General features: G+C 39.0%; 1 protein-coding gene across 2 annotated transcripts; it reads right to left on the bottom strand.

Moving 5' to 3' along the window:
• Window positions 1-27,186, bottom strand: RASSF9 (Ras association domain family member 9). Of its 2 annotated transcripts, none has more exons than XM_052774717.1 (2): window positions 26,775-27,186; window positions 1-2,437 (listed from the first exon to the last, which is right to left on the bottom strand). In XM_052774717.1, exons 1-2 carry the CDS (start codon window positions 26,819-26,821, stop codon window positions 1,162-1,164), a joined length of 1,323 nt encoding a protein of 440 aa, XP_052630677.1. In that variant the 5' UTR covers window positions 26,822-27,186; the 3' UTR covers window positions 1-1,161. The 2 variants fall into 2 exon arrangements, with proteins under 2 accessions (XP_052630677.1, XP_052630678.1); XM_052774718.1 differs by lacking the exon at window positions 26,775-27,186 and adding an exon at window positions 22,031-22,342.
• Window positions 27,187-27,934: the final 748 nt, after the last annotated feature.

Here is a 27,934-nt window from a genome sequence, read left to right as displayed (position 1 = left end):
TTTTTTTTTCCTGGGGCCCAATATTTAATTACCTATAGAAAGTGGATCAGCTTTAGCTGTATCCCAAAGTCCTCACTGAGGAAGTAGGATTTACAGGTCCATATCCTCGCTCCAAAACAGCGTGAGACGGGATTTGACAACTTACCTGCTATGTGAAAATGGTAACTACCTGGCTATTGGGAAACAGTGTCTAGCCAGAGCCAAAAATGTCTGGCTCCTGCCTGTCCCTTCTGTTACGCTTTATTTCGTAGTCATGATCTGAGGAAGCCTAAGACACTGGATCTGACTGGTGAGATAGGCAGGAGAAAGCCTTGCTGAAAATGCCCCTAGGGTTAGGCGTGAGCTTGGGATTTGAGCGTCTCGCACAAGCAGGACGTAGGCAGTTCTGACATGCCCGCTGGCAGGAACTATGTGGACTTAAGCATCACTGGGGCAACTACAGGGTAACAGCAGATAAGTAGGGGTTTTAAGGATCTTAGAAGCAGTTAAACACTGCTGAAAGAGAATGGAAATTAAAACCCTATGTATGTAAGGTAATTTTTTAAATGGGACTTAGGTGTTTTTGAAAATATCATCCTGATAACTCAAAACTAAATTTAAATATACAGCATAAATGCAACTGCATTTTTTTTGTCCTATAATATCATAAAAACTATTTTTTGACAGATTACATGCTCGATTATACATTCCTTTACAGCAGCTTCGTGGCGGGGAAATTCCAGCTGAATAAAGCTAATGTAACGGAACAGAAAATCAAGCTCTCCGTCTAGTTGGGTCTAATCTCTGATTCACATTTCTAAAAAGTTAGAGAGATGCAGAAGTGGACCCAAAGATTAGGGGATATCAAATGTCCAGACTTTTGGTCCAAGCCAGTCAGAATGCTTCTTTTTCACCGAGTACCAACATTACAAGGTTTAAACAGTCTGTCCTGGTTTAGCAAAGGCAACAACCTTGCACCTATTAGCAGTTAACCCACGAGACTGCCCATGCATTTAAGCACAAGTATACTATTAAGCACATAAATAGATGCTGTTTACTTTGCTAAAGCAGTGCCACAGTTTTAACGTCTTGAAGGGCTGAACTTTCAAGACAACAAGGTTTACTAATTCTTATAAATATCCTCCAAAATATGACTTTTTGTAAATGCGTGACTGTTTTCAACTATGTTGACAACAGTACCATGTCCCCTGAAGTTATTTCAGAGTCCTGACTGTGTGTGGAGCTGATTCCAGTGTCAGAGTCTGTATCATTTATGTCCAGATTAGTCACTCTGTGAACAAAGTCAGGAACAGCAATGCTGTTACTGGAGATGCCACTGCCCTTGGATGGCTCTTCATTTGATGGCAGCCTAGTTTCAGTGTTGTCTTTAACGTGTAGTAAATTAAATTCTTCTGTAAGAAGTTCATATTCTTTTTCCTTCTTTTGAAGCAGTGAGTCCCTGTATGTAAGTTCTTTCTGAATGCAGCTCAGGTATGAGTTGATTCTCAGACCATCTTTCATACTTTTTTCCAGCTCGTATTTTACACTTTCCAAATTTGAGTTTTCCAGTTCAGGATTAGCAGCTCCTTCTGTGCAAACATCATCTCCATTTTTTTCTGTGCATATACCATGTACCTCTCTTTCAATTTCAGCACACAGCTTCTCTATCAATTGTTTGTGATGTTTCAGTCTCTCTTCAACCTGTAAAATTCCCTCGCTTTTGCTGAAATAGTCATGCATCTCTTTTTGATCATCTGGTCTACTCCCTTGCTGCTCCGCCTCACTTGGATTGATCATTAAATAGGAGTCCTGCACATAGTTTTCTCCATCATTGGCCACACGATCTAGATGGAATTTTGCTTCACATTTTTCAATTTCCATATCTAATTCCTTCATTCTAAGGACTTGTTGATGAATGGTATGATCTTGAGAAATGATCAGATGAATCAGTGTCTCCATATTATCTCTCTCTTGCTGAACACTGTCCTGTTTAAGCTTGGCCAGTTTCCGGAAAGTCTTCCTCACAATTTTCTTTTGCTTGTCTATTGGCAACATCTTCATGTAATTTGCTGGACTGAGGTCCCACTGTTTTTCTACATTTTGTACTACCTTAGCTTCAGCTGTCTTCCACAATGGAAATGAGAGGAAAGCATCTGACTTTACCAACACAAAATGCAAATTAGACTGCTCTTCCCCCCAGGCCTTCCAAAGTCTCAGAATCTTTGTCAAGGGAGGAAGTACTCGCTCCGAGCCTCTCCATTTTTCTACAATGCAGTAATCACTAGGTTTTCCAAAAAGGACCTTTTTCTCTCCAAATGTTGCCTGATGTTCCTCAAGCAGTGCTTGAATCACTTCTGCGCAAGTTGTGCGCTTTGTCAGGCCACATACAATCTTCTCTTCCTGGCAAACCCAAACCACAATCTCTCTTTCATTTGAAGCCATGTCCTTGTTGGGAGACCTGGAAAACAAGAAGAGACCAAATAGAAATTACATATCAATGGCACAGACTGTATGAATAATAACTATAATTCTGAAATGACTACCACATCGAAAAATTCCAGTATTATTGTACAAGACAATATACTTGTTTAAATTACATGAAGAAATATCTTTGGATTAAGTAACAGAAGCACACACCCATTTCAGCTACTGCTTTAACATTATTACTAGTCCAGCTGAATGGGAATCTCACACAAAATGTCTTTTATTAAATTTAGGTTTTGTACACATAAGTGTGTATTAACAGTAAGTGATAAAGTTTGGCAATCTGCATTACATTTCCAGTCTGTCCTAGGATAACATAACTTTCAGGTCTGTGTATCTGTTCTCATCACACAGACATTGTGCAAACATTTGTAAGCTCTTAATATCACTGAGGCTTCTGAAGGGAAGAATCATGCCTCCAAATATGCAGTGAACATAGATGGACTGAGAAAAGATGATTAAACATCACCCAAGTTAAAAGAACTTGATGATAGGATAAATCTATAGCTCTTTCGCCACACCTGCACCCACACAAGCATAAACACTATTTTTTTCCGCTGTGATTTTTCACTAACAAGTCTCAAGAAATTTGTTGCTTTTCCTGAAGTACCAAATAGCCTGAATTCCAGTGAGTTGTGAGAGAATACCAGCTGTGAGAGAATACATACAAACGTCTGTGTTTTATAAGCTTTGTAATGACACAGAAATGCCAGAAAATGTAAAAAGTTGTTTGGTTTTTTTTTTTAATTTATTTATGAATTCCAATGAATGTGCTATTAACCTGACATTAGCGGCTGGTAACCCCTTATACACTGAGATACCAAGCTTCGGGTGTCTAAGATCCCATTATGGCTACTGTAGCTATCTAATCAATACAATCAGTGGAGCCTAGAGAGCAATTCAGCTCACTTTACAGTTCACTTCACAATTAACTCTTAAGTTTGTCCCTATCTGAGTAGCCCTACGCTGGCTGAGTGGCCTTGTGGAACCTGTCCAGGATATTCTTGTCCTCTAGCCTCCACATGCATAATTTGCTGCTTGCCCAGACCTGGTGATTTGGCCTCTTGCCTAAAATGATAAAAAGATAAATTCCCTGAGGAAAAATGCATTTCTTTGGATTTTCTCATATCACTTCCAGTTCATTTGAATGAATGAGATTTAACCCAGTCTGACAGAGAAAGCTTGAAAATGAAAATGACAATTTGGACAATATTCAAAGGGCTCAATGCAGTGTTTGTTTCTATCTGGGACTACTTATTTGCAGTACTTTTCTACTCTTCTGAGATGTAGTAGAAATGGAGTTTTACTTGGCTTAATTAGGGTTATACCTTATGATTATTAAAGCAATCCAACTTGTTTCTTTTTCTTAATTATTACACAACACAACAGACACACTGCAGTCCAATAAATTGAACTATGATTGACTCAGCTCTAGGTGCCACTGTGACCAGGAGGCAATAATCCTCAAAAGACAGGAGACTGCAAATGAATACTAATAAAACCTACAAGAGTGAGTTTATTAGTATCATCGCACAGGAGAGCTCTGTCCAACTCCATTGCTCCAGGTCTTGGAACATTCCTCTGTAAAATGTGTGTTTTGGTGGATTACTCTGAGTAATGACATCATTTTCCCACTTCAATAGCTCCCTCTTACAGACCAGCGTTTTACAGTAATTATTTTTTAAAACTGGTGTTCAGAAGATTAATAATGTTTTCATAGACTACTTCTCAAAATAGGAAAGCCTATGTCACAGGCATAGAAAATGGCAACATAGCACAAAGAAACAGAAATATTCAGGTTTAAATGGGGGGGGGAATGAAAGACGATACCAGATTAAATGGCATTACTGTTAAGTATGTCACATGCTAAAAAGTCAGTATCTGTAAGTGGGTTTAGGTTTACAGAATACAGGATGCTATAGAAATATTTTTGCAGATTGGTAGTTAAATGAAACTTACATAAATAGATAATTGCAACGTAAGTCAGCTGTGACTGTAAAATAACTCAGTATTTGTTTTACATTGCAGATATAAAAAGAAAAAAACAGATAAACTACAGTTATGTTATGTGTTAAGCATAAAACTATGCAAAATAAATTATCAAAAATACAGTGTCTCAAACCATGTTCACTAGTGATTCATAAATAATTGACCTAGAAATAAAAGTGTATTACCAGTCATTGAATGTCAATTTAGAAAAGTACTGACAGAAAAAACAAAAAAGGCATAAAAATGTAAGAAATAGCAGATCAGGACTTTAAGGCAGTAAATTCAGAGTATGTCTTTCCTGTTGTTTTTTTGTAATCAATAAATATATTTCAGGAAATGAGTGTTATCTCAGTCTTTTAACGTTCTTCTGAGAGTCTTGTACATTTTGTTCGCACATTGAAACTCTTCTTCTTTTTTTCCTCATTCTTGTTTTTGGTTGAATGCCATGTTTTCTCCTAGTCAATATTTTCCACGCGTAACAGATTATGGGAGTTAAGCAGAAGCTTACTGTCTCTTTTCCCCCGGCTCCTTTAAAGCTTTCCTATGAAAACAGTTTTTCTCTGTGATATTAGTAAATCTTCAGATAAATTTGAAAAGCCCTATATACCCCATAGTATTAGGATACTGATAAATACTTTTGCTATACCCATTTTTTACACGGACTTCCCACAGACTTCAGCAGGAGTTAAGCAAGCTTCTGATGGAAATGCATTGTTTATTGTAAAGCAATCTCTACAGGATCTCTGCAAACAATATGGATGTAAAATAACATTTTTAAATTACTGTTTTCAATCATTTTGTAGCTATTTATCACCCCCTGTTATTTTTTCAGTTATGATGCACCTGCCTACCCGGACTTTACATTGAGCTTTTTGGGGAAGAATTCTTTACTTTGTCTACAGTGTATTTAACATACTGAAGTCCATAACTAAGAGTAGCACTGCACAAATGGATAATGTATGCACATGCAGGTACACAAAGAACTCAAGTAGCTTATACATGAAAATACATACTCAAATATATATATGCAAGTATAGCTTATGTAACATACACCTTGTAATTATATTGTCACCTTTTACAGAAAAGGAGAGAAAAAAAAGAAATCCTGAAAATTGCTGTAATTCTTAGATCAAAACAGAACTGTAAAGTGCAAATTCTTTCATTATATTTTCTATGTGTTCATCACAACATATATTATCTTCATTTGTATTCAGTAGCCTCATTAAATTTTTGATCTTTCTTTTTAATCAAAAAGAATTAGCAAGTCATTTATAATCTTACAGTGCCATGGAATTCTAATATCTTCTAAAAAATCAGGAGTGTTCCTGATTATCTTTCACTAAAAAATGGTAAAGTGATGTGGCCTACCATGGACCTTTTAAGTAAAATTTATTGTATTATTCTTTAATCATAGTTAATTCAGGTAGTGCCAAACAAAAATAAAGCTTCAGCGTGTCAGTCACATCATAACCATTATTAAAGACTTGCTTTCAGGATGCAAGAAGATGCTAATACTAGGAAACGTCTTTTGTTAATCTGTGCTTTACTCATAGAAAGGGAAGAGCAGATTCTGCATATACAAAGTGGAATTCATCTCACTTAGGCATCTGAAAGTTAAGATTTCTGTATAAATTCACCATCAAAGTTCCTCTTTGTCATGAGAGGAGAGTGGACCTCCAAGGAGAGTCACCAGAGCCTAAACCATCTATGATCATTAGGATAAATCCTCAAATAAAGCTATTTCTCTCTTTCATTAGCTACAAGAGACCTATGTGGCCACCTTCAACTAAATAGCTCATTTTCAGGTAGCTAAATACAGGTGAGAGTATCCAATCAGATTCAGGTTTATTGTCTGAGAGAAATGTAACAAGAATGGTTCAGACAGCAGTAGATTTAATAAAAATAACTAAACATGGGACCTACACATTATGACTTCATAGCTTAGTTTAGATGCTGACTATTCCATTTGCTGTTCTATTTATTACTCTTATTTACAAGGAAATCCATTAAGTCATTTCAATGCTAAGGAAGATGTAATGCAGTTTGTAACTGCTTGTCTGGAATAAAAGCTTGTTATTCACAGTGGTTTGGGTTTTTTTTTCTGAGATGTAATACTAAAAATCACAATATTCAGCAATAAGATCTGCTTTTAGACAGTCATTTTAATGAAGAGGCAAGCTTCTCATATTTACTGATTCCTTGGCCTTCACATCCTGCAGTTTTGTAAAGGAAACAAAAGAACTATCATTTTTTAATAACCTATCAATTAATGAATCTGTAATAGCTAAGGTGTTTTTCCAGTTTCAATGTTTGGCTTTCTTGAAACACAGTTTCAGTAGCAACTTCTTCAAAACTAGCTAGGCAGCTACTTAAGTTTTTTCAAAATTTCTTGCTGTTGCTGTAAACAGGCTTTAAACCTTTCAGGTCTGCCTTGAACTCTGTTTCTTTGAATTAATCACTGAAGTGTTCTACTTACCCATCTATCATTTTAAAGCCTTGATGATAACAACAACTGGCAAGTCTATCTTTTCTTGCAAAGTCACTTGTTGCTCAGAAACAGATGGGAATTTAAGCTTAAGAATGGTCAAAAGTACATTTCCAGTCTTGTTTGTTTGTTTTGATTGCTAGTTTCATGCCTTCTGCTCTTTGCTTCCCTTCATCATGACCCAGAAAAACATTCTAATCATGCTAGAGACCTCACACAAAGTTTTGATTGTGTCAGCCCAAGCTGATTGTTACATGTCAGATAGACACTTCATTAATTTATTATTCAGGCCTAGGGGAAGAAAGGTAATACATTCCAGCAATGTACAGACAAAACAAAAACATGTACGTATGTTGCACAAAGTCAAAATATGAGATAGCTTAAATGCTGGAAGCAGCACTTTTGATATTCACTAACTTTAAGGGATGTCCGGCACAAAAACATACATTTCAAACACATAATTCTTTGCCTTCCTGAAAATTTTAACATTCTTCCTAAATATGCAATATATAGCTTTATAAGCAAACATGCCAAACAAATAAAGGAATCCCCCTACTTTTTAGAATTTCACCCTTATGCCTACAAGATGCTCATTTTTCCTTACTAATTTCAGCAAACATTCTGTTGGGACTAGATCATTTATGTATCATATTGTTATCAGTTTAATACAGTGTTTCTGATATATTGTTGACACTAAAAGGTAATTTTGTCTTTGTTGAGAAAAAAACACAGATAAAACTCTTTTGTCCCTTCACTGTAATAAATTCTTTGTAGACTTTTGCAGAAAAATAGAATGGAATTCCTTTCTCAACATTACCATATTTCTTGATGTACCCATCCCAAGGAAAAACCAGGCTGAGTAACTAAAAAATACCTAGGTAATTGCTAGAAATTTCACAGCCAGGACATTTTTGTGAACCCCTTGCTAGTTTAAAGCTTTACTAATTTTAATTCAACATGAACAATTGAACCAATTTTAAGTCAATGTGAGCAACCAACTGAAAGTTTTTGTGTTAGGAAAGGGATTCAAAACTTGAGATTATGTTTATGATCAAAAATTGTATTAGTTGTCTCCTCCCAGTGATTGAAATAAATTACACGGAATAAAAAATCTGCAGGTGAAAATAAATGGCACACAAAGCAATACATTAATCCTTTGCTGGAAAATATATACAACTTAATAATTTATAAATTTGCCATCAAAGAGTTCATGCTGGAAAGCCATTTGTGTGAAATAGCTTAGTCACTTTTTCACCAATTTATTGGGGAAATCATGTTTTATAATCTCATTTTTCAGAGATGGAAGAGCTTATACTCATTATGTATGAATTAAATTACTGTTAATCAGATGTCATACTGTTGTATCTGTTAGTACAAATGTTTGTGGGTCGGAATATTCTTGTGCTTCTTAGTGTAATAATGTCACCTTTTGTTCTCTCATCATTGCATCTGCAAGTGGCACATAATCTGTAATTATTTATTCTTTATGTCAGAAGGATTGTTTCTAGTATTATGCTGCAGATGATAAAACTAATTTAGTCCATTTTAGTGTAGAAAATGAATGAAATTTTGTATTTTTGAGATCTTTTCTTCTCTTCATCTATTTTTTTCTCTTTGATGCTATGCCGGCATAAATACATTCCAGCATACAGAAAACCCAGAAAGCCACTTGACACAACTGCCATTTGCAATGCAAAAAAGCAACTGAACAATAATTTATAAACAGCCTTCTATTGACAGTATAAACCCTCTCAACAGCGCGTTTGAACATTCAGTCTAATCTTCAGCCAATCAGATGATAACTGTGGTTTAGGATTGACTGGCTGCCATGATGGGGTCCTCAGCTGGCCAGAGCTCTCAGGTAGGTATGCTGTTGTCACGACCTCCCCAGAGTAAGACCAAAGCGCTTCTAAACTCCTAAGAAACAAACCCCTACATTATGTCAAGATACCGCCCAGAGCAATTCACTTCTTCAATGGAGAAACCAAAAGTGGCTAAGTGACAGAACAGGAGAAAAAAAGGCTTTAAGAGACAACCCTCCTGCTGCCTACAGCATCCTTGCAGTGAAGTCCTTGCCTAGAGCTTCGGTGTCTGCCGTCTCAGGGCTTCCCTGGAGAGCACTAAGAAACACAAAACTTTCAGGCAGACCCGGGCTGTGCTCCCTGCACCTCTCGGCAAGCTCTCCCTTCTTTCTCGAGCTGTAAACTCCCAGCTCCTCACTGAGACGTTCTGTGCCTCCTCTCTACCTGCCACACTGCACGGTGGGGAACGATCCCCCAGCCAAGCAGGCTCAACCGCTGAGCCACTTGCTCTCTTTTGAAAACGCTGTGACACAATGGCATAAAACTTCCTAAGAAAACAAGAGACATCTGCCACAAAAGCATTTAATAATCCCTTGTTTTCAAGGGGGTGGTCTTTGAGCATGCTGCTGGGGCACGCAAATCTGCCCACCTGGATGTTGGCAAGTGTGTATCTGTGCTATGGCCTTCTCTTTGTTCTGCACCCAGAAATGTTTCTTCCCTGTGCAAGGGCCCAGAGAACACATGCCTTGTTTAAGCACTCGCTAATAACCTTGTTATCTCTGTGTCTCAGATCCAAGCCATAACTACCTATTAAAGAAATTTGATGGCTTTTAATTATACTTCCTTGCTGGAAATAAGGAGAGGCCAATATTACAGGGATACCTACCTGATACAAACAACCTGCATTTGTAGCATGAGATATATGCTACATGTCATTTGAGAGCTTCTGATACCAGTGACATTTACATGTCAAGGTATATAAGGGCTAATTATTTTATCAGTCACCACATTCCATTTAGAAATTATAATATTGCTTTTATTATTTATTTTTCAAAATCTCAGCATATTACCATATATATATATATATATCTCTCAATAAAAGCATATGAGACAGTGGGTGATCATTCAGAAAGAAAAGATCAAAACATATTTTGGCTCTGTGGGATTTTTATCTGTGAAATTTGCAAAAAAGTAAAGCTATTGGTGCCATGTGTTGCAGCCCTTGCTTGGAAGAAGCTCTAACTTAATTTGATCCAAACAGATTTTTGACAGTGATTTTAACATTAAAGCTATAAAGAATACACAGCCCATATGAAAGCTAAGGTCAGAAGTATTTCAACCTTTCAGGTACAAATGGATCATACCAGAAGTTCATACTAAGTTTATTCAGACTATCCACATTTAATCCACCTTTTTTCTCAACTTTCTGTCACCTTCTGTAAAGTAATTCAAAAAGCAATAAAGGCCAAATCTTATACTCGGTATGCCTCCTGCCTAAGTAGATTACACGATTCTGAGTTTCCTAAGGGCAGCAATGAGGAAGTATCTACTCTCTCACCACCCAATGAAGCTGGAACCACTCCAAAGCCTTAGGGATTCAAGACAGCTTATTAACTAAGTGCATTCTCATTCCCCTTCACCTATCCCTAAAAAACAGTATTAATGGAGGCACATATTAATGTCCATATCATGTAGGAGATAAAAATTCCATACATGACATGTCAGGAACTTGGTCCTTCTTCCCTTCTGCATCACACGAAAGTCAGGGCAATGTCTAGCTAAAAAGTATAGCAAGGCAGGACTGGTACTTTAACTATAATAAGAATAAAAACCATTGGTATAGACAATCAGAGTAGTCCCAATGCTGCAGGAAGACTTGGAAAGAACACCATAGAACTCATGAAAACAAAATAATTCTTTCAAAAGAAATAACTTAAATTTCTCTCTACCATCTGTTTCTGTATCCATTCAATGGTACTCTGTGATAAAGCTTCCTTCTTTACAGAAATGTACATATGCATTTATTAAAAATAAAATAAAATTAGGCATCTAGATATTCATGTGACACTTTTCAAACATACACATGTACACAGCAGTTTGGATCTTCTGAAATATTTCATATATTTGAAACAAGAAAACAATTTAAACAAAGGCTGTTTTAACTAGCTATGCACAACACATTTCCCCTAGCATAAGTTTATGTTCTTTTTGTAATTCCTTTTTAAATGCATAAATTTTTAACTCAGCAAGATTCCCATACTGTCAGGAAGCCTTTATGAAACATTTTAATTAGCAACAGCTGTTGAAAGTTATGTCCTACATCAATTATCATTTGTGCACTTAAAACTACAACTAGTTCCTTAATCCCTTCTGCAGAGGAATGCCATCATCTCAGTTAGCTACTGTACAAAAATGCATACATTATAATTCAGCAATGATATATGGTTGAAATTTCTGTTCATCCAATCATTCTATGTTATATTAGTGCTCTATGACAAATTTCAGTTAATTAATTTTGGATTGGAATGGGTTAAGAATAACATGAAAGATATGACAGTTTTTAAAAAAATAATTCTCTAAGATAATTATTTTATTGCAAATAAGTCATTCAAACCAGAGTTCTTGCTGACTTGCAATGTCAGACTTCAGTAAAAATCCCATGGGAACTTGTGTGCTTCATTCTAATAACTGTACTGCTTGGACACAGGTACCTGAACAGGGACCAATATTTAAGAAAAATAAAATGGAAAAAAACCCTGACAGTACTTAAAACAGATGTAAAAGAAATAAAAGCAACCAACAAAAAGAACCAAGAAGGAATGACAGTAATAATTCTATCATCTGGTAAGTAGATGGATAGCAGAGTTTGTACTATGTAGAAAATAAGCCAAGAAATTGCACTAACACAGAATGTTGCACTAACAGAAAGAAAGAAAGACAAGACATTTTAAGAGGAAAGATACACCTTGCTCACTAGATAAGAGTGATAGTTACGGTGGATTATCCTGAACAGTGCCCTGCCCCCCCATTTAACAATGACATAACTCTGCGTCATTGCTCCGGTGGCCGATACTGTTTTGCAAAATCCCATTTGCAAAGTCCAAGTGCAGATTTTCAGCAAAGGTGACCAAAAGGCTACTAAGTCCTCCCCTTCACTTATTAGCTCTGCCCTATACCATGTTTACGTTCCCAATCACTTAACCTACAGACAAGTGCAGAAGCTGCAGTCTCCATTCAGACGAAGACTGCATCGGCCCCAGCCCTCTGCCCCTGTCTTACCTCTGAAATTATTCCTCTCCCCCTAAGGGTACACATTCTCTATAAATTACAGCTATGCTTTAAATCTGCCTTCCTGTCAGACAAATCATCATTTCCCCATTGTATATTCAAAGTCATAAGGTTGGTAAGTGGATATTAGTCAAAAAAACGTTTGGAATTGCTTTGAGTAACATCAACAAGTGTGCTGTGTACACAAGTGTCATGAGAGGTAACACGTTCATCGTATGAGGTCTGTGTTTGTGGTGGCCTGACACAGTGGAGGTTTGAGAACAGAGGAGAGCTAGCTGTCCACCAAAATATTTTCCAAGATGAGCAACAATAACATTAACAATTTGCTTTACTGGGAAAACATGCTTTGATGTGTATGTTGCAACTGCTACTGAGGAAGCATCTGTGATACACGAACGGAAGATCCAGGAAAAACTCCAGAGCCAAAACAAACACTGAGATATTCAGTGGTAGTAATTCTTTAGACCATGATGGGGGGGAAAGGGAAGATGGGCATTTGCAAATTCCTCAGTGTTAGTAAGCAACATGCAAAGTTTAGGAATATCAACATAGCAAATGCTACATCTTGATTTTGGCCAGTGGGTAGTTCTCGCTAGTTGACAAATGAAGATGCCACCAGTACTTTTTATCTACCGCAAGAATTTTGCTACACTGCCAAAATACAATTCACTATATTGTTCTTGTGTCTGTCTAAGTGCCTATGCATATTTAAGCACTGGTAACACTATACGAGCTTTATGGGGCTCCTATTAATAATGTACAGAACGTGTCTAAAATTCCATCACTTTCAATAATACAGAGGAAGCAGAATCATTTATAGCTCATTTAGAACATAGGCTTCTAAACGATAAAGTTAGAGCTGCTATTAACAGCTAATAGAAATTTGGTTTATCTGACTTCTCCCACTAGAATTTTTATAACTGCCTTTTAGAAGCACCCTGGTTGTTTATGAGCTTTTGAGATCAAAGAAGTGAGGGGAATTCCAAGGGTTGAAAGCACGATTTGTGGTGGTGGTGGTGTTCCATGAAATTCAGTTCAGCTTTTGTTGAAAGGCAAACGTATACTATTTCTCTCCCCTGGGTTTGTTGACATCTTGCCCAGTGAAAAAATAAACACAAAGCATTCTGAGGTTGGGGCTGGACTGCCAAAACATGAACAAAGCACACTATACATAGACCAGTGATAGTAAGGTAAGTTGCACAGAGGAGCAACATACAGACAAGGAAATAATAAGATTTCGTGCCACCTTCCCAATAGTCCCTGGGCTAAAGGAGGCTGGGATGGCTACCTTCTCACAAACCCTTGTACACAGTGCGTGGCCTAAACAGTTCAGGGTACCTCTTCTCTACTCCTGGTAGTACCGCGTGAGGCAGATGCTAACCTCATTCACAAGGAAAGAAAGTCCAGATGGACTTGGCTTCTTTTTCCTCAAGCTGAACTCAGGCTCAGCGAAGCATTTCTTCCTTATAGTCTTTTCCTGGTGGCTACCTACTGTAACTACTTCTGTAGCTGCTCTAGCAGCAGCCTGTGGCTAATTTCAGAGTTCCAACACTGTGCTTCCTGATTCTGAAAAGGAACATTGTAGGAATCAGTATTTTTATCTTCTGTTTTTTAAACACCCCAACACTCCCCAGACCCATCCCCCAAATATATAAAATTATTTACAAGATAACTACCTTAGGAAAGTGATCATCCTACATACTATTTTTACTGCTACATCTAGTCTTATAGGTTTGCAATTGTATGACTTAAAATATCATTAAGTAATTTAGGCAATCTGATGTCCACCTGACATTCCCATCTCATTGCTTGTGCCAGATATGCTGGTTTAACCAAAGGTTTCCAGCTTGATAAACTAGCAGCAACCTAACCTGGAGTGGAAAAAAAAAAAAAAAAAAAGGCAAAAAAAGAAAAAATTTTTAAAAAAAAGAAAAGGCGGGAAAAAAAAAAAGAGGAAAAATTTTTTTTTGTTTTTTGAGTAGTCCTCCCTGAGTTGGGTTCTGTGGTGTCAGGTGAGAATAGTATCAGTGCACAGGAAATGGGAGAGTGGCCAGGAGCCTCGAAAGGGGGCTTAGGACTGCCCTTTGTGCAACAGCAAGCCTTTACATCTGTTCAGCCATCTCATCAAACATCACCCTTTCTTAACTTTTTGACATCTAATGATTTTTCAAAATAGTTTTTTTTGTATATCCTAAAACCTAGTTTGAGTATCTCTTTACAGTTTGCCAGGAGTGAGAAAGGCAGGATGGGCTTTAATTTTCTTCTGTATTTATTGCTATAAATTTTGCAGAGCGAACCCCCCCACTTTGAAATTATACTGTATGAGCTTCCCTGTTTCATTTGCTTTCATTAAATTATATTGAAGATGTCACCTCAAAAGGGGTTCTATCAAGACCTCATTTACAATCAATTCTTTTTTTTTTTCCAAATTTCTCTCTCAAACTTTCTGAAAGATAATTCAGTGACAAATGTGTTCCATTACTTACAGTATTTGAAGAGCTGAAAGGAAAAAAGATGAGATGATGAAGTGGACTCTTACATAAATCTTCACTCTCAAGAGCTAAATTAAGTACTAGATACATAATTATGCTAACAAGAAGAGTGGACATAAATTTTAAAAAAGAAACCTGAAGCATTTTAGTGTCCATTGACAATCTGAGAGATTTGTGCAGCTTATGCTTTCAAGTAATTTTCTAAAATTGCTTATCAATGAATGCTTCAATATGTAGTTAGTCAGACACAGGCTGATAGGGTCTCTGAAATATCATCACATCCTCCCTGAAGAAGCTACTGAACAAATGAAATAAATTGTTAACCTTACCAACTGTGCTCTGCCCTGGCAAGGGATATGCTAAAGAGGGCACAGGAGCTTGCGAAACTAGTTCTAGCCAGCTGGGGAATAGGGAGAGGGAAGGCAAGAAGGGAGGAATTGCTGTCTGGAAGCAAGGTTAATGCTGGATCATAAAGATCAAGAGCAATGGGAAATTCACTGGATTAATGTAAAGAAGAAAGCGTAGGCAAGAGAGAGTTACAGAGAACGGTGTCCAGTAGCAGACACACACTATTTTTAGCTGTGAGAAGATGAAGGAACCTGACTACAGAGGAAAGACATTCCATGATTCAGATAAAAAGCCATGTGAAACCTAAAATATTTGAATGATCATGACTTAAGCTGCAAACCTGTTCTAGAACAGAGCTAATGAGTAGAGATAATGAGTTTCCAGCTGGGGCCACCTGAAGAGGCTCATAGCCATGTCAGTTGTCCATCACATCCCTCCCACTCGAACTGAGCTGCTTGTCTGACCTCCAAACCACATGAGTCATGATGAATTAGACCATAAAGGCCTTGTTAAACCATCTAAGATAGCCCACCTGAATGTGATTGAACAGTTTAGGAAGAAATCATTCAAAAATTTGATGCAGCTGAAAAGATGGTAACCCATGGCAAAAGATTTGTGATGAACGGTGGGAGCAGGTGTGGGCCAAAAACCTGCAGTGGGCACAGTTGAAGCCAAACAAGCCCAGGTGTCTGTGGCCAAAGACCAAGGCAGGCCCAAGAAATAATGGGGCTAGTTTTGCGAGACGCATCTACAGCAGGATAGTGATTATCCCAAGAGGGCTGTGACACCAGAAAGACACTGCAAACTACTTGTTGTCTTTAGTTCACGGAAAGCCAGACTGAGTCAACATTCAAATTAATCCAATGTTTCTTTATTTCATACATCCAAATGTCTTTGCAGGTGGGGATCCTTTCAACATATGAGCAACTCAGATGACTTCATAGCTCAGGGAGGATAAAAAGGCAGTTTACTTCTAACAAGGCACTTCATAAGCTGAATGGATACCGCAGTGACAGCTGAATGAAGGCATTCTTCCTTCTGCCATGCGAACAACTCTATGATGTTTGGAGAAATATACATATTTAGCATTCTTCCGTGACACATTCACATTCTGTTTGTCACTTCTGCCTTTTAAAGAACCCTGGTGTGTACCCAGTTTTGTAATACGTAGGTACATGTGTATGCAATCTACAGAAGTGGCTATTTTGGCACATTGTTTATATATACGATGATTTGGCGGTTGTAATATATTTTACTGTATGTTAGATGTAGATGCTACAGGTTAGATCTATAATAAGATATGTGTCAGTATATCTTACGTGCTATAGCTATGCATTACATGATCACATGCAACACAAGCTGTCATATATGCATTTATATACTGAATACATGCCTACCACGCACAAGCGCTTTAGCAGAAAGAAATATGCTTAAGTTGCAGTCAAGAACTTAAAAATTTTAAGCATTGGAGTTAAAGTTTTCCATGCTACTTCGTTCAACAAAAATGAATTTGATTCAGTGTATCCATAGCAAGGTGCATTCTCTCCGCTACATTGGACCCCTGCCTCACCTGAACGCATACAAGAGACAATTGCAGAACCACAGAAGGTACTGAGATATTGCAGACACTGAGTGTCAAAACTTTCAGGTATCTTCCCCACTGCTGAAATTCATAATCGCCTCTTGGACACCTAAACTTCCACAAAAAGTGCTACAGAAGAGTTCAACTCCAAACAATGGGATTTGCTGAAACCAACAAGTTCAGCAGGAACTGACCTAAAGTAGTCAGAAACATGAACAGAAAGGTAGGACTTAGGTCTGTTAGACTACATTCAGGTGTTCACTGCACAAAAAATACAATATTAATTAAAACAGCAACCAAAAGCCTGATCCCACTTCTCCCACTGAAGCCTTCAACACAAATCCTTGTCTTTCTCTGGGTTGCTGTAACTCATATGAACCAGCACAAAATGGAACAGCTGCAATGGGAAATACTGAGAGAATTTCAGTTTAGAACAACTTGACAGGACTTTCCTGACAGATACTTGTTGAGGACACCAGTGTGGGCATCTCACAGGGGTGTTCTGCCCAGCAGCGTGCCTGGCTGCACTTTGTGTGGTGTTGCACATGCTCTGAGCAGGGCTATTGGATGGGACTTCATGGTTGAAAAAAGCTGAAAGACTGCCACCTTCTTAATTTTGGTAAGGTGTGAGGGAGGCACATAACTGCAGGGTTTTCAGGACCGATGTAAGACAGGATAGGAGTGTAGGTGGCTGGGGAGTGCTGCCAGTCAACATGTTACTACCTCAGGATTTTGTCATAATTTTGTGAACATCAGAAGATCTTAAAGGTTGTCTTAGGTGACCACAATGACATTTAGGTACCAAAGTCTCCTTCATAAATCTAGCTGTTATTACTTACATTTGTTCAGTATGTGTCCATTTTATATCTTCTCTCCTATGTACATTAGTACCCTTTATAGAAGACACATTTCTTAATTTAATCTTTTCCTATAGGCCTTTTGTCACCAGATATTCAATTGTTTCACAAGCTGACACATTACTGAATTTATCTCCACATACTCTTGTAGGGAGAGAACTCCCTTTTACAAACCGAAGCTCAAAAAGATTTAGGCCAAAGCTATCCACTTGTTTAAGTTCCCACTCTGGCTAACTGAATTGATATCTACAGAGATGTCCAAAGCAGGACATCCATAAACTTCCTTTCCTCAGCCCTTGTGCAAAACAGATTACAGGACATTGAATTAGCAAATGAGGAACACTCAGTGAGCAACCACTTTTGTAAACTGCGGTTTATGTGACTTGCCCAGCATCACATAGAAATTTTGTGGCAGGGACAGAGAAGACATCCATGCTATTAGGATGGTTCTCCCTTAATAATACATTACCCACCTCTAATTCACCTCTCTCCATTCACTATTCCCTTTTTAATTTCTAAAATGAGTGGTACAAAAGATGGTTAATTAGGTGCTCTACAAAGTCTGAGCATGCTCCATGGAGACCTTCCCTTTGAAAGTGATTGGGGTGGAGCTCATGTCATCTACCTTAAGCTATTTAAAATGTAAATGTGTAGTCAAAGATAATTTTCTGACCTTCCTCTGTAATCAGTGGCATAAGATAGGCACCTCCAAAAGGGTGACTAATCCCATACTGAAAGCCTGTCTAAGGCTGAATGAATTGCCCTCTGGAAGTGTTTAGATGTATCCATTAACTACAAAGAGTACCTAGATGACTAGATACCTAAATTTTCAATGGCTCAAGTTGAGTAAGATGAAGCTTCGCTTTTGTGTTTTACTGTGTACCTGAATCCTATGAACAGTATGAGTGTCAGTAAAAGTAAGCACTGTGACCATCCACAACTGCAGTTCAAAAATAACTCAGAACTTTGTCTGACACCTGTAGTGGCCTTCATGGGTAAACAAACATGATTCGTTATCTGTCTAGACCTTAAAGTACCAGGAGTCTGGTAAAGTGCAGTAAAGTCAATACCAATCCTAAATTTTTGTTAGAAAACTGGATTCGTACAGAGCTTTTCAGTAAAACAGGATACTTACAACAAAGTGGCCCTGAGAAATACAGGCAATAGTCAAGTTAAACAAGTACACTTAGTGCCTTAGTAATCAGTAAAGAGGAAGTCTGTCAACAGGTAATGTTCAAGTGAAGCAACAGTTCAGAACATCAGCTTACCAACTATGAAGCCAACAGAAACAAAAGCAGCTGAAAATCAGTGTATGATCCTGCATTTAAAAATATCAGTAAGCCACTCTTTCATTAGCAAGCAGAATCTGGTAATTTCCTATGACAAATGAGGCATACTTTATGGCATCAAAACAGCGCCCCAACTGTTGTTCTGAAAAATTTTGTAGTTTAAAAGTGCTTTCACAGTGGAAACTACCCTCTGTAGAAATAATCCTTTTGAATTTGGAGGAGGTTGGGGAAAGAAAACTAAGGTGTTCCACATGGATGAAGGAATCTATTAACACAGAGCAAATTGCAGGTTCAAGACCCAAGGGCAGACTCCCTTAAAAATTAGTAGTCTTCACGCAACTACATTATTCCACTGAGGTCATGCATCCTTACAAGTTAAAGTAAGGTAAACATACTTATACCTGACCAAAACAAAACTTGGTCTAATAGATTATTACATTTTTATAAACCTGATTTTGTCCCCGAACATGAGAACATGCTTTTGCATATTTATTTTAAGCTTTATTAGTTTTGTATTATTAAAAGGAGGACAAAATAAATATCTTGTGCTTTTCAAGAGAGCTGACTATATTTTCCATTATGATGGGAAATTCATAACTCAGAATTCTTTACATTAACGAATGAGAACAGATCGGGGTGGAGAATAAAGAAAGCAAATTAATCAGATTGACAGTTTTGACCCTCAAACCAGACAGATTATATTTAGGTATTTCATTCACAGCAAACACCTACCCTCTGTATAAATACATTTTCCGCCTATCACTACTCTGCAGCTGACTGATGAATGTGAAACCCAACCGAGGAAAACAGAGGTTTACATCACCTCCAGGATTACAACATAAGAAATAAGTTGGTAGCCTGGCTTCTTCTAATGCTAATACTCAAAAAATGTACATCTAGAAAACATCTAAACTACAAATGAAATGGTTCAAATTGACAGAGGCAAACATGTACTCAGGCAGTCAGGAGTGAGAGGGAAATAGGAAAAAGCTGATGAAAGAGAAACACATCTTTAAATAAAGTGCATTTGAGAGGTGTGCCAAACTTGCACTGGAAAATTTTCTTTCAAATTTAGTGTCTTTTATTCCTGTCCACATGGTACCAGGACTTAGGTTTCATAGCATTAAAAATATAATTACATGACAACTTTATTATCATTACCAGTGAAAACCTTCCCTTCTGATTTTTGGTTTCAAAAGTTAACTTTCCTTCCTTATGTTCACCTCACGAAACCACCTCAAAATCTGTTAAGATGCACATGGCATTTTTTTATTTCTTTCCCTTTCTGTGATGTTACAAACCTCCTCACAAGCCATTTGTAACATTATGAAAGACTTTAGACCGTTGAAAATTCCCCAGTGAATCATGTGAAATCAAACCTAAACAATCCACAGAGTATTCTCATTTCTCTGCATGGCAGCCAGCTCTAGTGGACTGTACAAGAATTAGAAACAAGGAACTCCCAGATTTTATTCATACCTCTCCCACCAACTGCCTTTCACACTCTGCACTTCTACAGATTTTACACTGTCTAGTCATGCCCTACTTATTTTCCTGAGGCATGTAAATATTATCACCCAAATTACAGCTAAGGAAAACTAAGTATGCTTATCAGTTGTCTGAGGTCACAAGTCGGTATCATTATCACTATCGTTATCACTATTACAACACATGCACCTTAAGTGCATTTCTGGATAGGTCAAGACAGAAAAAAGGCGACTAGTGGGTCATTCTGGTGCCTATTTGAGGCAAGTTCCAGAAAGGTGCTCAAAAAAGCTTTCTTTTGGACAAGGCTCCCCAAAAAATGCAGCTTCCAAAACCACTAATTAGCTCTTTACTTTTATATTTATGTGTACACATAAGCATGAGAAATGATTTATGAAAATGTCTCATTTTTATTGCAAGAAGTTTGCAGGTCCATAGAAAATTTACAACCCTGGAAGGTAAAATGCCATCACCAGAATTTACAGGAAAACTACTACTCTCAGTTCTAAGTAATTTTTTCTAATGGGAGACATAGGCATGAAATAGCTGATAAAAAAAAAAGACCAGATGCAAACTGATCTGATAGAAATTTTCAGAGAACCCTGCATGACATTTGTCTGTAATACAGTATCTTGCCTACCTGAAAATTACACTGAACTGTATTTGTTTAGTACCAACATTCTGTAGAGGATGGTTCTGGCCTGTGATACACAAATAAGTTCAGTCATCTGTTTTCCCCTCTAATTCCATTTGACTGGTCACTCTTTCTTTCTGTTATCCTGAAACCATTTGACTCTTTCTGTTGTGTCCTCTGTGATACTTGGGGAATTGCTAGCACGGTAATAATACAGAAGACGACAGAAAGTCACCATCTTGAGAGAATCATAACACGTAAGAGAAACAGTAGAAGTGACAATAATAGCTCAGTTACCCATGAACATGACTGGGTACCAACATGTCCAACATTCAGTTCTAGGCTTCACTTAGTGTGTGGTCTCAAACAAAAACTTTATCTTGCATCATCCTTTCTGTCACCATTAATAAAGATTTATCTACATACTAAATATAGAATTTGGATGAACTAATTAAGGCTTGTACAGCATATGTGATGTTAATGCTTGCAAATAATAATGTTTAAGACCATAATTTCAAATTGTTATTATTCATCATATGAAACAAACAAAACAAAAAAATAAGATTTTCTGAGCATAGTCAATCAAGAAGTGCTACTCTGTAATTATCACTGACTTTTTATTAAAGTTATTAGAACTTTTTAAAAATCCCCATCTCTGAAAACTTACATCTCTCTACCGAAATCATTATACATTTAGCAACATGTCTTTTCTCTGCAAGTAAAATGTTACTTTTTCATCAGTAAAATATGAAATCACCACTGACCAGTAAGATTTTTCCTCTGTATTACTAAAAACATGTTTCTTTGTCTGAAATGTATCTTCTCAGCCTGACTCTACACTATATTAGTATTTCGGATTAGCTTCAACTTAACTTAAGTAATGCTCTTCCCTTAGATGGTGTAGTATTACACACATCTATTACTCATTTTATTTACTCCTTTGGAATGAAATAGCTGTCTGCCCTCCTGGAATAGTAGATAATTAACTCTTTAGAAATAAGGTTAGTGTTTTGCTAGACGAAAAGCTCTTCCTGAAAGTGAAGTGAACAAATATGTACAAAGATTATTAGAAAATGTATGCAACCATTTTGACCCGAGACAAAGCTGACAAGCCAGACCAGAAAATAAATTATAACATATGAACTCTGGCTCAAACAGGAACAACGTCTTTGGTAGTTCACTAATACATCTCACACTCAAGGAAAAGTAAAAATATGGAGAAGAATGTGTTCCACCATTACCAAACAAGCACCATTAACACAGATAGTACCACTAACTCTAAATAAGCTTTTACCTACCCCCTCCAACATACATACCAAATGCCTGGCAGTCTTGAATCAAAAAGCACCTTTATAGCTTCCTATAGACTTTTCTCCGGGTACGCTCATCCAAGAGGAGAACTATTAGACATCTCACATGATCCCATGAGACTTACACTGTGGGTCATACACAGTTCATTCAGATAAGCAGCTGATCTCCAAGAGCTTTTCCAGTCCAAACCTAAATGCTGAGCATTTTCAGTTTTGCTTCACCAAGGCTTGAAATGTACAGCAGTGTACTCAACCGTAGAGCAGTAGAGATGTTCAGAGCAACACTCAAATCACTGCGCTAACTAGGTGCGATGAGAAGCTACTGGAGGGAGGGAGGAAGGGAGGGAACACGGTAATGCTAGGTCAGTATCAGATAGATGAAGTCTCTAATCTAATTCATTACCCTGCACTGTAATATAAAACCTGAGAGAATAATTGAATGTTTCTCTCACTGGGGAGGGGCCTCTGACTGTCAGGACAGGAAGAACTCCCTCTATATCCGTACGAATGAATGGATATATATGGTTTTTCTTTCTACCTCTGAACCGGAGATGAGCTGATCAAAGAGAGGCAGACGTGAAGAGTAGGCAAAGGAAATCTTTGCCTCCTGTGCAGAAACACTATGCTAACTGCTGTGGCACTGAGATATTGACTGTAAAAGGTGGAAAAAAACAGGAAGGAAAAGCAAAAGCAATAAATACACTTAAATAATAACAGATTTGTAACACAACTGTTTCATCATCAAACAGTACTCGGGGTTCAGAGGTGTTGTATGTCAACAGAGCACACAAATGGTTGTGGTAAACTTAGGACCAGTATGAATTACACTGGGAAAAATATTTCTCAAGCTATTTGTGCCTAACAGGACAGCCCTACAGCATCAAGGACAATTACGTGAAGAAAACAAATTATCTGTACCCTCTCCCTTTCAGTTTGCTACTTCCCTGGCTACAACTTGCATGGAACAGTAGAGCTTCGACAAGTTTTGGTAGGGTTTATGTGAAAAACCCAAGGAAGTGGCCTCAATGAAAGAGAAATAGCAATGGACTCGGCTTTCTTGGTGTGAGATCACTGGGCAGATGAGACAATGATAGATCCAGGTATCCTTGAGGTGATGGATAATGTTTGAAGTAGTTAAATGAACCTAAAGAGCCATTCTCAGAAGTGACCAAATCTAGCAGCCAAGAGCAGAGAAGTCCTAACCTTATAGAAAAATCAGTGGGACATAGATTCCTGCTCTACTTAGCAACCAGGAAATCATATACAACGTGAAACCCTGGTACATAAACACTGCGAGTATATATGCTTTGTATTTGTTGCTTATATTTGGACAGGGAGCTGTTCTGTCTCTGCGCAGTGCCATGTGCTAGATCAATACTAAACACCTGCAAAGAACTCAGTGCCCTGTCTCTTACTCCATCTTTGGCTGAGCATTCCCTCACATCGTCACACTTCCAAAGTGTGAGGTGAGCTGAGCATTCCTCACAGTTCCAGAGAACAGCATCTTTAAGAGATTTGCATAAAAATAAATCCCCCTGAGTGTATCCATGTTATGGAGGCTTAGTCCTGCAGGAAAAAGTCCTTTTTCCACTCTTGCCTTACAGGGTACAGCCTGTCCTTGCTGAGCACATTTGGATTTGTAGGTGGGTGGGGCATGGCCTTGCTACCTCTTGGATGTATTGTTCTCCAAGGGACACACTGACAAGCACATACACGCTCTGGGGACTATGATTATTTCTGGTTGTCACAGGAGGTCAAAGAAGAATAGTGTAAAAACTCCTCATAACTCTTGAAAAAGATATCAAGATACCACTCATTCTCTTCCTGGCCAAGAAAAAATATGTTGGGGCCACATTCCTAGCAGCTGCTCCTCTGAAATCAAATCAGGGCTTACAGGGATCTAATGGTTACTGAGGCCTTGTGCTGTCTCTCTGCATGAGTGAGATTTCAGCAGCCCGAGAGCGTGATACCGACTGAAGATCTTTCAAATACTAGAAGCAGCTCAACACAGGTTTTGTCTTCCTGCGGTTTAATCTCAGTTTCTTTCTCTAAAGGCTCGTGGCATCACCGCCAACATCCCCCGGCTCTTGCTCAAATACCTCATACGCAGAGATACAGTTAGAGTAACTAGCCTCTTTGTTGAAACTGAGATCTTAGGGGTAGAGATTGACATTTTACGATCTGGATGTGAAGAGTCTACTATGAAATAGGGCCCTGCTCTGGGACCTCTGGGCAATGCTGCAAGACAAGCACTAATTACAGAGGTGTCATCTTGTTATCTGAGCAAATGACTATAACGCCTTCATTTTCCTTCTGGCTCTTCTTCCACCTACCTTCATTGCCTTGACTTAGTTTTATGTCCTCCTCCTGTAAACATAGATTTTATTCCTCATTTGCTTATCTTGTAACTCTCAAGAGTTATATTTATATAGCATTTAATGACCATATAGCAAATGGTCATTAAAAACTTTCAGTGAAAAAGCAAGAAACCTGAGCTTCTCAAAAAGATGGACAAGCACTAGACCTAATAAACAAAGCAGCAGATTAAATATGTACATATATGCATGTCCCTTTTTGGTCCCTCATTACAGGTAGGCAAACTAAGACAAGGTAATAAGCCACAAGTTCTGACTCCCCAACTACTGCCCTAAACACAGTCAAGGATTTTAAGCTCACTTGACTTCCTTTTCAAGGTTTCAAATGACTTCACAAAGATACGATTATAATGAAAAAAGAGTTATTACACAGCTCTTCAATCATACTACAAGACCCTTTTACTAACAGCATAAGCAAAGTTTAATTCTCAAAATTCAGTACCAAAAGCTAATGTTAAATACACAGAAATTTAAATATTTTAAGAGATAATAACACATCTGAAGAATTATGTAGTTTGCTTTGTTCCTGACACCCCTCCTCCCCACCCCATTTCTGTAGTCACAAGACTTTCAGCCCCTTATTGCCACAACAGCTCTCAGCCATTAAAGGCATTAATTTCTTTTTTTTTCGGGGAGGGGGGCGAGGGGAAGGGGAGGGTGAAATGAGAAGAAAGTACTAGATGTTCACAGTAATGCTTCCTTTGGTATTTTAATTTTTATTGCCTATTTAAAGCTTTGGATTATGACTTTCTGTTCCTGAGGAATAAGATGTCCCATCAGCAGACACGGTGAGATTGATGCAATTAGTGTGAAGATATTTTAAACAGCCAAAAGAGAAACAGTTTCACCATTGAACAGAGTGGAACTGCACTTTGTGATTTAACACAGTTATTCAGGTAATTGATGGCACTAGCAAAACTTCTAATAGTAATACATTTAGTGCTCTATGTAAAAGCAATTTCATGTAAAAGTTCATGTCTACCTTTCCAGATCTTCTAAGCATAAAATGGCCACGTGGGAAATACACCAAAGTTTTCCTGTTTCCAGACACATTAGCAATATACACTGTTTAATCAGTAACCTACAATATTAATAATTCTAAAATAGTATCCTATTTATTAAACCTTAACTGTTACAGTCTTTCTGATTTATATTCCACGTAATATGCTAAGTTGATATTTTCACACAATCCCAACAAATACAATCCCCCCTGAATAACTTTCAGTGTATTGAATGGGAAAACCAAAAGGTAAACCTGGAAAAAATCAGGACATTTTTACAAGACTTTTTAGGGTCCAATTACATTCCCTCTGAAAAAGATTCTCCCTTATGTACCCTTAAATATGAATTCAATTTCAGTGGAGACCACCAGTCAAAGCGGGGAAGAGATTACAAGTGATTTTTGAGTTTCTCGCCAAGCCAAAATTTCAGCGATCTGTTCCTGTTCAGACTTAGCTGGGCGGGTTCGCCCACTGTGAATTCCATAGGGTCCAAGCAAATTGACTCTTAAGAAACCTAGGGCCATCCTAGCCCTTAAAATGATTACATAACTCTTTTTCTTCTTTTTTCCAGTGGGTGTGCATGATGGCATGTGGAAGCACGCACAACGTGAGGGGCAAAGTCCCCATACAGAAACTTGGCAGAGGCCAACCCGAGGACCCCCCCAGCTGTCACCCTGAATATTTGGGGGGGGGGGGGCAAAAAAAACCCCCATAAGCAGTCAAGTCCGGCTCAGACTAAAGGCTACCCCCAAAAAACCATCCTCCCTTCCCTGCCCACGCTGGAAGAGCGATGCTCTCCCACCTCCCAGGCTTACCGCCACCGGAGTTCAGGGACGGGTTTGATCCGAAGGGGCTGCGGGTTGCTGCTCTCCCTCCCGGGGAACCGCAACCCGGCCCGGCTCGGCCCTCCCGGGAGAAACAAGGGCAGGTTTTTTGTCCCAGAGAGGGTGAGGGGCTCCGGGTCCGTGCCCCCCCGCTCCCCGGCCGCGTCCGCCGGCACTTGCCGCCAGCTTTTCCCTCCCGGTCCCGGCCGAGCCTCACCTCGGTCACACGGGGGACTTCCGAGGTCCGCCGTGGTTTGGACGGGAGAGGTTCAAAGTCAGCAAAAGCTTTCTTCCTCACTCAAAATACTGCCCAGGAGTCCAAAGAGCCGGAGCGAAGAGGGGAAAGCCGGGTCCCGGGGGGGGGAAGCACTCCTTCCCTCCGGCCCGGCTCCCGGGAGCCGCAGGTGAGCCCCGGAATTCCAGCTCCCGGGAACGGCGTGGGGCCGCAGCAACACATCCTCCCCCCCAGAACCGAAAACAAAAAAAAAAGTACAAAAGCAAGCCATCCCATACCGCCCTCCCTTTTCCTCCGCGTACCCACGCGCTTTACCTGGTTTTATGCCGGGTTTTTAATAAATTCCTTCCAAAGGGAGCCATGATCCCAGCGGCAGAAGCATAACATCAGCGATCCCCAAAGAATTCGAGGGTGTTCCCTTCTCCCCTATTTTTTTCCCTGAGCGCCTTCCAGCTTGTTAATAGTCACTGAGCGTAGCGATGAGCTGGAAGTTGTGCAATTTACTGCTAACTTTGAACTCCGGCTTGTTGCTGCTGCTGCACCTTTGGAGTCCTGCCCAGCTGCAAACTTGAAGGAGGCGTTTAGGAGCAGGAAAAAGAAAGGAGGGAGTGTGTGGGGGGGGTGGAAATACGCACTTGCTCCTCTGATGTGAAGTTATGCACAGAACTTGCTAAACTTTCAGCCTCGTCGCCCTCAGGGCACCAGGCAGCAAATGGGAAAAGCAGGGGGTTTGCTCCGGTGGGGAACTCTGTAAAAAAAAAAGAAAAAAAACACACAACAAAAGGACTGAAAACTTTCCCCGGGAGGCTCCAGCCACTTCAGGTCAAGTCGTTCAGCTAAACAGCAGCGTTAATGAAGGGCAAGCAACAGTTGCCACACCAGTTCTCAGCGCATAATAACCTGCCTTCTCAGTACCTCTTTACAAGGTGTCGGACAAGTAATGGGAAGATGAAGGGGAAAAAAAAAAAAAGCGCTGTGGCCCCTCTGCCCTCCCCGGATTTTTAAGTAAACGAGCTATTTGCGTGAAAGCCTTCGCAGACTAAAAGCACCTCCGCAAACCTCTTAAGCGTGGCCTAGCAGAGACCGAGCGTGGCAGCAAGGCGAAAGGCTCAGCTCGTCCTGCGATGCTGCAGGACCTTTTTTTGTTATTATTTTCAGCTGGGTTCGCCAGAAGGGAAATGAACGCACACCACGGTTCCTGTTCGCTGCAACCCCCTGGGAACGAGAGATTTGGAGTAAAGCTTCAGAAGGGAAAACTTTTTAAAGCTTCAGAAGTGAAAAAAACTTTTTTTTTTTTTTCCCCCTCCCCGCCTCCTCCAGTTTGGAGCAGAGCAAGGCAAAGTGGACCCATTGCGCCCCAAAGACTGATGCCGGTGGGTGAAGGTCCTGGGGCCGGCGGGCAAGTGGTAAGTCCCCAGCACAGCCCTAGCCCACTCTAGCCCTCTACTTTCTGCAGTTAATTTAACAGGTACATT

The sequence above is a fragment of the Harpia harpyja genome, chromosome 23, assembly GCF_026419915.1.
Source record: "Harpia harpyja isolate bHarHar1 chromosome 23, bHarHar1 primary haplotype, whole genome shotgun sequence".
NCBI classification, from domain to species: domain Eukaryota; kingdom Metazoa; phylum Chordata; class Aves; order Accipitriformes; family Accipitridae; genus Harpia; species Harpia harpyja.
This window is presented reverse-complemented; position numbering and strand designations above follow the sequence as displayed.

Bases quoted from the DNA above. Each gene is read 5' to 3' on its own strand.
- RASSF9 (XM_052774717.1), bottom strand. From the start codon at position 26,821: ATGGCTCCCTTTGGAAGGAATTTATTAAAAACCCGGCATAAAACCAG. The intron at 2,438-26,774 runs GTAAAGCGCGTG...CTTGTTTTCCAG, and splicing joins AAAACCCGGCATAAAACCAG to GTCTCCCAACAAGGACATGG.